This window comes from Opisthorchis viverrini (genome assembly GCF_000715545.1).
Source record: "Opisthorchis viverrini unplaced genomic scaffold opera_v5_83, whole genome shotgun sequence".
In the NCBI taxonomy this organism is placed as follows: Eukaryota; Metazoa; Platyhelminthes; class Trematoda; order Opisthorchiida; family Opisthorchiidae; genus Opisthorchis; species Opisthorchis viverrini.
The window spans coordinates 416974-426655 of NW_008751739.1; the positions used below are offsets into that span (position 1 = coordinate 416974).

The window sequence follows — 9682 nt, forward strand, 5'->3', positions numbered from 1 at the left end:
GACGAAAACAAAAATATCAGGACTCACCACTGCCAGGAGTAATCAAACTGTCGACACTACTGGAAGCAGAGACACTGCCATCAGCATCAGTGCTGAGGCTCTTCTTCCGCGCTTCTGAATCGACTACATTCCGGTGCACAGCCTGCATAAAACAGACCCTATCCAGCTGCCCCGATCTTATTAATTCCGACTGGTGTTCGCGCACTGAAGGTAGTGAGGCGACCACCGACAGATGACGAGTATTCTGGCCTTTGACAATCATCGGCTGCGTGCTTGATTTGATCAGCGATTTCTCCACCGAAAGGCTTCCCCTGTGTGCTGAACACCGGGAGTCAGGTGCCAAGCTCTCTAAGCCACGCTCCCAGTCAAAATCACCGACTGAGCTGGAGTCAGATTCACTGCAACGAGACGGTCGTCGATTTGCATTCTGAACTGCTCTTGCAACGGCTGAAGCTGTGGTTATTGCGGTAAGGACATGATCAGTTGTTGATGGGAATAGGTTCTGATCAGCGCAAGACTGAAGACACTTGCTAGACTCGTTAGTCTCTGGAGATGAAGTGAAACGCCCTGATAAAAAATGTGCGTTTTCGGATGGGGGTGGCTTTAATGAAGGCATCAGGTTGACGGTCGACTGCGGATAAATAATTTTATACACCGGGGGTTTCCGGCGAGCGACTGCGGTAGAGCATGATCTAGAAATACGTAAAGATGGAGAGGACACCGGTTAACCTACCAGCTACAAATGCGGCTACAGATAAGATGAGCTGTGTTTCATCAAAAGGAAAACCACTATGCGGGACAATGACAGCCCTTTTCCAAGATACATGGTACCAGCTTCGTACTATGTAGTACACTTCACATAACAACCGTTGATCACAGAAGATATCACTGCCTGATTTAGTCATACTGAACTAGGAAAATTCAGTTTTGCTGACAAGGAACTGGGCCAAAAATGACTTGCTCTGCTAATCACAATTGGAGTCGGTTGGGTGAACCCGATATACTTATGGTCGTTCGTATGCTATTGGGGGGGGGTCGCACAACTTCACGCGCTTTTTGGTGAAACATACCTGCTGCGTTAGTGGCGTTGATCACCAAATAGCTGACTCAGAGTGGGATACGGACAGCTGTATTATGATGCTTTGTTTGGGTGCATTTGGTGCTGTTGTGCATAACGTGGAACGAGGACGATGAACAACGGTCGATCTCTTTTAGAGGGTCGGTGTCAGACAACAACAACAGCTTACTGTCAGCAAAATCCACGAATATATGGTCATGGCAAGGACGAATTTTATAGACTGCCTATGGGTACTTAGGAGGAGATGTCGGATCAGTTGATCGTAACCATTTCAGTTGTTTTTGGGATTCATCCTCTAGCAAACCCAGTTTCAAAATGAATGAGCGAACTTGCAAACATTAGACTGACGTTGCAAAAATAAAGTTCTTTCCTCCAATCGACGCTAGGTGCGCACAACTTTGCAGTCGTGGAGTAACGTAAGTAGCATAATCGAGCGGAAAACAAGAAGGAAACAGCTGATCAGCAAGTATGTAGATCGGCTTTCTGTGTTCAGTATACTCCGCTCGGATATCCACAGGACAAAACCACAAAAGCAAATTATGCCCCTCTTTTGCATTCACAATCGTGATGTGAATAATTCTGGAACCTCGGTATCAAGTCCATGAAGATTTGAAATCCCGCATCATGTCAGACATTGCGGTGAACATGTTATGGCCTTCTCCGCAACCATTGTACACAACCGACTGGAAACGAAAACACATGAAATTGTTATCGTCAAGATCTATGGAAAAGGATTGCAGTGCACTAAATCACTCACCTTAACTGAAACTGCACAGGTGACTGTTGTCCACTAGCTATGTTTGCTGCAAAATCAAGTCCACAACAAGGACTACTGACGCACGGAGTGACCTGAAACAATGGATTGGAGAAAAAAGTAATCTAAATCCATGAATGCCTTCGCCTGACTGATGAAAACAGTGTCCAGTCGAAGTACAGGTAAATAACACGTTATTATCAAGTCCTCCTCGAGGATCGATGGCTAATAAGATGAAACGGTTGGGCCATTCACTAGTAGTCAGACGATTCTCTCAAAAGGTTCAAAGCTAGATAAAAAACGCTGCATTTGATGTCAGCCATTCGACTGTAGTACGCTTTCAGAGCACAGCTGCCATGCCACTCGAAAGAGGCTCTGGGGTGGAACACTGTCAGACCGACTAAACCAAAAATAAAATTGAAGAGCCAGGGCTAGTTTTAAACATTAGCTTATTACAAAGTCAACAGGTCTTTTACACTTTCCATAATGGAAAACACTTACAGGGTCGCTGAGAACTCTTCAACAACCCACGATTGGCGCTCATCAGGTTGAAGAATATCATAAACGAGTATACCGTGGAAATCCAGTTAATATTCGAATGAGTGTATTTGTCGAAATCTGTCCAATTTGGATTCAAGTAGAACATAAGGTTGACGGAAACTCGGGGACTGCGCTTAACTGAAGAGCCCCAAGAAGGGCAAAAACGGTCGTGGGTTATCGAAGAGCTTTCACAAACCTTGTGGGCAGTTTCCTTTGTGAGAATATACTTCGGTATCTCGAATATCGTACAAACCGAAACATGAGGCTGCCCTTGTGCATTAGAAGAATATCCTAAACGAGAGATTCAGTTGAGTCTCCTGTGAAAACCTAATTGGTATTCAGATGAGTGTATTTGCCAAGGTCTTTTACACATTTTTCCACTACTTGTGTAACATGAAGTAGTGTTAGCACACAGATGCCATATGTAAAGAATATCAAGAAATTTATCTAGAACTTCTCGAGTGGGTTGGAATTGCTGCAGGTCCGTCGTTGACCTGTGAAGCCGCGTTTGTTACAGTGAGGGAAAGACGGACAAGCACATCATTCAAGAGGCAGGCTGAAGAAATGAATTTTCTGCAACAGCGCACCTGGAGGAACAGAGATCCAAAAGGCCACAATTTCGATTTTCCTGATCGACTAGGTTTAGTCTTACGTCCGCAATATGGTTTTCAATCAATAATGGTACTAGATTAACAGAACCACGCTTTTGGCTTGGCCACCTAGCTAACAACCAAGGCAAGGATAAAGATGAACTGCATCGACACAAAATGAAACATACCCGAGTTCTGTTGACTGGCTGACCTAGATTGATGCGTCGTATTTGGTGGCCAGATCGGAAGAAGCNTGAGTTTTGTAAATGTTGGGGATACATCCATTGGTTGTTTAGGAGGAAAGTAAGTTTGCGTTCAGGAAAGAGGCACAGAGACCAACCTGCAATCTATCCAGTATGGTACAATGTACTTATTTGTGTCCCAATCGCTAACCTGTAAAGAAATGCGAAAGATGCCGGATTAGCAAGTATTTTCCCCCAATGAAATTCCAACCAAAAGAATTCCTTAGTTTAAGGAAGTTGGTACAGGTGATGTCAGGATAACTAGGGCCAATAAGGAGAGTTGAGGATGACTTATAAAGATGATCTGTACTACTAGTGTAACGGTGATTCTACTGGTCGGGAGGCACGCGAGTAGTATGTGTTGTTTGTAGAATTTCGCTTTGCGTCGATGGAAAAAGGGAATTTTGTAACGGAATTCGTGGGGCCACTTTGTGACATTTGCTTGGATTTGACCGACGAATGAGTGCAGGCAACTAATCTCTAAGAAAACTCGTTCGGGAGAAGATCTGTGTCCAGTTTTTGGAACTAAGATGCAGATTAGAGTTTCGCTTCCCTGTTCAATGGTCTGTAACCGGTCAGTTGGCATTTCCGAGTAAATAACTGCGCATCGAAGGCCTTCTTCCTTTCACTAGGATTCTGTGAAATCTAGTTTTCGCCTTCACAGAGTGACTACATGGTGGTTTTCTACCTTCTCTTGTATCCGTAAGCCTAATGAGGGGGAGACCTTAGCCAGCGTATAATTAAAGTCAGTGTAAGCTACACACAGAGGGGAAAATTCATTAAAAAGCAAGAACCATTGTTGATGAGACAAGAGTAGCACTGTGATAAAAGGCATTGGATTGTGTGGTTCGGGTGGCGGAAGGAACCAGAGCTAATTGACGATAACTGTATATAACGAAAGGTGTCATGAACAACCCTCAGGGAACCGGTGAAGCAACGCTGGTAGACTGCATAAACCTAATCAAACCCACGAGTTCAGGAAAACATCGATGAGGGGTCGTTAAGGCACCCCATTGACATGATTCCTCGTGCACTCACAAGTATTGGTTCCTTTAGTCTACTCGTAAACTACCGACGTAACAGTGTAATTGAACGGGATTTGCAGCGGATTCATCCAAATTAGGTTGTGTATTGAACTACGATCAGTACTAACTAAGCGGTGGCCGTTTGCTACCGAACTAGTGGTTGCGAACCATAACGAAGCAGAAAAAACTTACTTCAAGTAACGGCACCGCATGCAACGGCTGCTGCCCGAGACAGATAAGATCAACTCCAACACCTGTTGGCAGAGTACATACGGCGGACCGATGAGCAAACATGAAAAATCTCGAGTGCAAAGTCATGAGGATAAACAACATTGAGGATAGTTGGACAGAGCATGTTTGGGGAGTGCTTAATAGTGAAGATTGGAAAGTAGTTGAACCATCGGACACCCGTAGATTGCTGAATGTCACAAACAGCTCATATGAAGCTATTTACACCAAAGCTAGACTCAAAAAAATAACATCGGTGAGCGAATGCATAGTGGGAAGCTAATAATCACCAGCGAATTCAAATATGGCGAGGATATCACGAGGACCATCGTCAACGACAAAGTAAACTCGCAGAGAAGTGAAGTATTAGTAATTTTTGCCCAACTTCGTGTGTAACCGCTTAATCCTTGAACCGATTCAACCAGCGGAATGGTGCTAACCTTTCGCTGTATAACTGCGAAGGAAGCGCAACGGCTGGGACAATGAAAGACAGTCCATGCCTACCTGTCAGAAAAGAGAAACCCACAGGTGGCATCGAAAAGAAGACTCTCGGTTGAGCGTGCATGCTTTAAACCCCGAATTCTCTTTCTCCTACATTATCATGCCAATGTGCTCTAAATTTTGTCGATCAGAGGGCCTTCCAGACCGCTGGTGGAGACGTTGCAGGACACTGTGGCGAGCCGATACGAATGATGCTCATGACATTCTATGCAGAGTATCTGAATGGGCACCAGGAATGCGAGCCAGGTTGAGATCATTCATTACCCAATTAACTTTTTTCAAGACCATGCTTTTTTTGGAATGATGGGTATCCTTTTAAGAGTGGTATTCCTATGAGTGATTAGTATGACCGGGGGCGTTAATCGATTAGTTACGCAGAACTCAAGTTGCGATGGCCCTATCCGAGTACCTGGTATTTCATTGGGTAACAGTGAAGTACCATGAATCAAAAGAATAAAGCCTCAAACCCGATCCAAACTACTAAAAACCTTCCCCCTAACCCATCGATCGCAAGAATTAGTTGTTCACAAAGACCATCAAGAACTTTTAACAGATATTCAACACTAACCTGGTCTGCTAGTTGAAAGAGATCTCGTTGGTCGACCGTCGTCTGTCCTTTAAACCCGACCAACCTGACGAATCGTTTATGTCTAAATCAAAACGAATTCATTTATCGTTTAGTAGTGCTGTTGGTCGTACCTAAGCTTATTCCAGAATGGATCTCTATACAGGAGCCATTTTGCGCCGATCTTCGGATCCATGCTGACTGGTCCAGTTGATGATCCCTATCAATATGATTGCCTTTTTGCTATCGAGAATTCATTCTGCAGACGGAGTCAATCAGGCATTCCTTCCTGATCTTTAGTTCACTGAAACATGCGTAGCCGTTGAAATACTATCCATGATGCCCGGGGAGAGGACTTGACGAAAATCGTCCAGGTTTAGCGGCAAATTAAATAGTTTCACAGATGACCGACCGATCAAGCATACACGTTCAACAATACAGATGACCGCCCTTTGATAGCCAGCTGAAATTTATTTAAAAAGTGCAGTTAGGTGGCACGACTATAAAGTACATGGGACTGAGACAATATTTTGGACATGCTTGGTAGCCTCAAGGTCTGTCTGTTACTTACTAGTACAGTTTGTCTATTGTGAAGTCGTAGCGAACCTTCAATGTAATCGGATCAAATGACCGGCTAGATGTACGTTCAAATGGCGGTAGTTATGTCTAAATCCCTTTCATGTGCATACTAATCGTGAACAATTTAAGTGCACTTTGCGGCGAACAGTGTAGTTTAGAGTAGCGTGGTGTTCTCACACAAAGGTCAGGCTCAAAAAAACCTCAGAGACAAAAGCTTATTTGTTAATTTTGGTCTATAAACATATGGGCACACGTAAAAGGACATTGCAGTTCGGTTCAGTTCTCCCAGCTACAAGTTCACGGACAGAAATAAATCACAGATGGCGATGAGGAAAACCATTCCAAAGCCTGGCAATATGATTTTTCCATGAAAGCGGTAATGCGGCGCCGGGCGAGTGCATTTTATGCTCGACATCTGAATCGGCAAGATATCCATGATCCCCATAAAAATTTCAGTAATAAACCAATAGAGGCTTCAATAACATGCCTAAATGTGGAGTATTACCATATATACATATATATATATATATATATATATGCTACAAAAGTCAAAGCGAAAAACTGACCGAGATCCATAATGCGTTGCTTGGTTATCAACAGTAAGGTGCTATTAACTCGATGGCTTCCATTCCCGGGACTGATAACAATAGACGATTTGCCGGTCCGGTCGAAATTGCGATCCACGTTGTATCCAGCATAAACTATGAAACGAAGAAAATAAACTCTTCCAGAGAAAACAATCTAGTGAAATTTTGGAAACGGAAGAATAAGGAGGGAAATTTTATGTGACCGGCTACTCGTTGTCCGTGACAGCATCACACACGGCTGGAGCAAGTTGGTTAGAAGACTCAGGTCATGCCGTCAGCCATCGGATGTGCACATACGCACACATACAGGTCTGAAACCTTAGAAATCGAGCATAAACGGCCCCTAGTTTAAGGTAGTGTGTTTTACATCTGATCCAAGGATTGTGTGCTAGAGTTGGCATCCTATTGAATTATAAATAAGAGCAGCTACCACGGTGCCACCTTTGATCAAACAGCCATAGGCAAATCGCAATCAAAATCATGGGACCACAGACTATCGATGATGTACGGATTGGCTTCTGGGCATACAGTTAATTAAAACGTATGACGAAGCACATTTGATACCGACTGCTCCCATTGTTGCATAAGACGTTGTCGCTTTTGTCGAGATAAGGTGGTATGTTACGTGGCATTGCAAAGGTCCTGAAGGAGGCTCAGTGCACTGTACACCAGCCTGTCGGAAGCAACATAAATCAGTCTCGGAAGCTGGGTTCCTTCACCTATCATTATATTGGCGACGTGGAATGAAAGGGTTACCTGTATAGCTTGGGAATGTTAAACTAGTGTTCACACTATAATACAATTGATAGCTATATGCTCAATAAAAAGGAACCATGGTGAGCCTGTCTGTGTTACAGGCTGCTTAATGTCTATAAAACTGAATAGTTGTGTCATGGTTTCAGCTGCCAAAATTGTCAAAAGAAAAAGACCATACAGGGTACGTACGGTTCAGTGACATGTTTAAAGTCTCCATGAAATTCCCATCAAATGCCGAGGATACATGAACAGATGAAGCGATACATCCATCATGCATTGGATAGCGAGATTGGAGGTAGGCGGTAAGTTCTTGTTGAAACATCTTGAACTCCAGCTTCAACTGCGTCAGCACTCGCTTCCATTCATCCCAACTGAGGCGCTCATTTTGAATCAATACACTAAGAGGAAAGTGGGACAGAGGAAAATCAAAGTCACTACCATCCTATCAGGAAAATAATGGAGTCCATCCACGAAGGGATGTACACCAATGCAAACACAAGTATACAAAGAGAGCCAAGTTGTTGGGTAACGTTATTACCAAGTGATGGAAATGGCGTCAAGCAACTGCCAAAGTCCAGTATAAAAGTTAATAAAATACATCCATTCCAAATGTAACAAACTACCGATGAACTGAAAACAACAGTAAGAACAATTAGTTGCAAATGGTCACCAGTTCTAAAAAGACTTACTGGTTCAGCTTTCAGAAAGTGAAGATACGATGCCAAGACAACTGACACTTTCAGATCGTGAATAGTCGGGAATATGTCAACTTGACTGCTACCAGGTAGTCAGATTTTCTGACAAATTCATGGGCTGAACCGGGTAGTCACTGTTATTTACAGTCACAATACTGTCACTTTATTAGTGACCGACTCGTGTTTCAGCCAACTCTTTAAAAAACGCGGTAGATCTTTCTGTATTCATCAGACAAGTCTCATTCCAAATGAAAAGCGTAGCGGATAACATTCGACCACAATAACGGCAGTAAGCCGTAAGCGCTTAGTGTTAGAGACCCTAAGATTCATGGAAACATAACTGATCCTACTGTCAACAACCACAAAAAACAACGTATAAGCAACGATGCAACGAAGGCGTGGAAATCCTACTTCAACACAACTCCATAATAATTAAAACGGACGGAATCTGAAGCGACAGACTACACTCGGAGGCAGAGTTGAGTCAATCCGAAAGGCATCCACGTGGAGACACCGGACGAAATTTGATGAAAGACACGTAATGGTAAAACACTCTTCCCAATACGCCGGCGAACTATTGGAGCACTCTCTTACGGGGAATTTGTGGAAACAGCAAGATTCGCAAATGTCACTGAAGCTCTAGCCGACTAAAAAAGATCCATACCGCATGCAGAATCATCGTAGCCAACAAAGAACATTCAGCTGTAACACCCTCTCGGTGCCTAGCTGCCACGCCACCCAAAGAAAGCACAAGGGCTGGAATACTGCCAGGTTGCCTAAGCCTAGACAGGGGAAGTCGAGAGGCAGAGGTCGAGTTCGAATCACGGACATTTTGGCCAATAAATTCGCACTGTTACCACTGAGCCACTTCGCCCCCAACGAAAAAAATGAAAAACGATGAGAGGCAATTCCGTTATAATATAGCATAATATAGTATAATATATAGTATAATGTAGTATAATCTAATATACATACATATATGCATATGTTTTCAGGAATCTTTACAGATAAAGGTGTTAGCGTAGAGAAAAGCTGGCGGAAAGACTGAGGCAAACGAGCTGGTGAACGAAAATGTAGAGAAGTACCGCAATAGTCGCTCACCGGTAGAAGTCATCAAAAAATCGACCTTCTGAATCGCGACTAGCCCGGCCATGGTAGACCGAAGGTAAGTCTGTCAAAAAATGGAGTGTTAATGAGTTTAAAATGGAATAAACCATAGAACACCCTGTCAAGAGTCAACAGCAAACATCTTCCATTAGAAATTATTGAAAACTCCCACCCTGTTTTTTGGTAGCACGGTGTAGATAAATAAGGAGCCCTCGGCCAGTGTTAATGAGAATGGAATAAACCATAGAACACCCTGTCAAGAGTCAACAGCAAACATCTTCCATTAGAAATTATTGAAAACTCCCACCCTACCCTGTGGTAGCACGGTGTAGATAAATAAGGAGCCCTCGGCCAGTCTCATAAAAATGAAGCCGGCGAAATTCTGGTAATACCGTAGCCATCAATGAGAACTGATCAGTATATATATATATATAT

At 43.4% G+C, this 9682-nt stretch overlaps 1 protein-coding gene across 1 annotated transcript in view; it reads right to left on the bottom strand.

The window, feature by feature from the left end:
- Nucleotides 1-9682, bottom strand: part of T265_04798 (hypothetical protein) — a gene marked incomplete at both ends in the record, with an annotated part of 102209 nt that overhangs the window by 84768 nt on the left and 7759 nt on the right. The window contains 7 exons of the mRNA XM_009169636.1: nt 28-692; nt 1836-1927; nt 2407-2637; nt 4422-4483; nt 6669-6803; nt 7635-7843; nt 9242-9311. Of these exons, the coding sequence (XP_009167900.1) occupies nt 28-692; nt 1836-1927; nt 2407-2637; nt 4422-4483; nt 6669-6803; nt 7635-7843; nt 9242-9311 (1464 nt within the window). The remainder of the gene's footprint in view (nt 1-27; nt 693-1835; nt 1928-2406; nt 2638-4421; nt 4484-6668; nt 6804-7634; nt 7844-9241; nt 9312-9682) is intronic.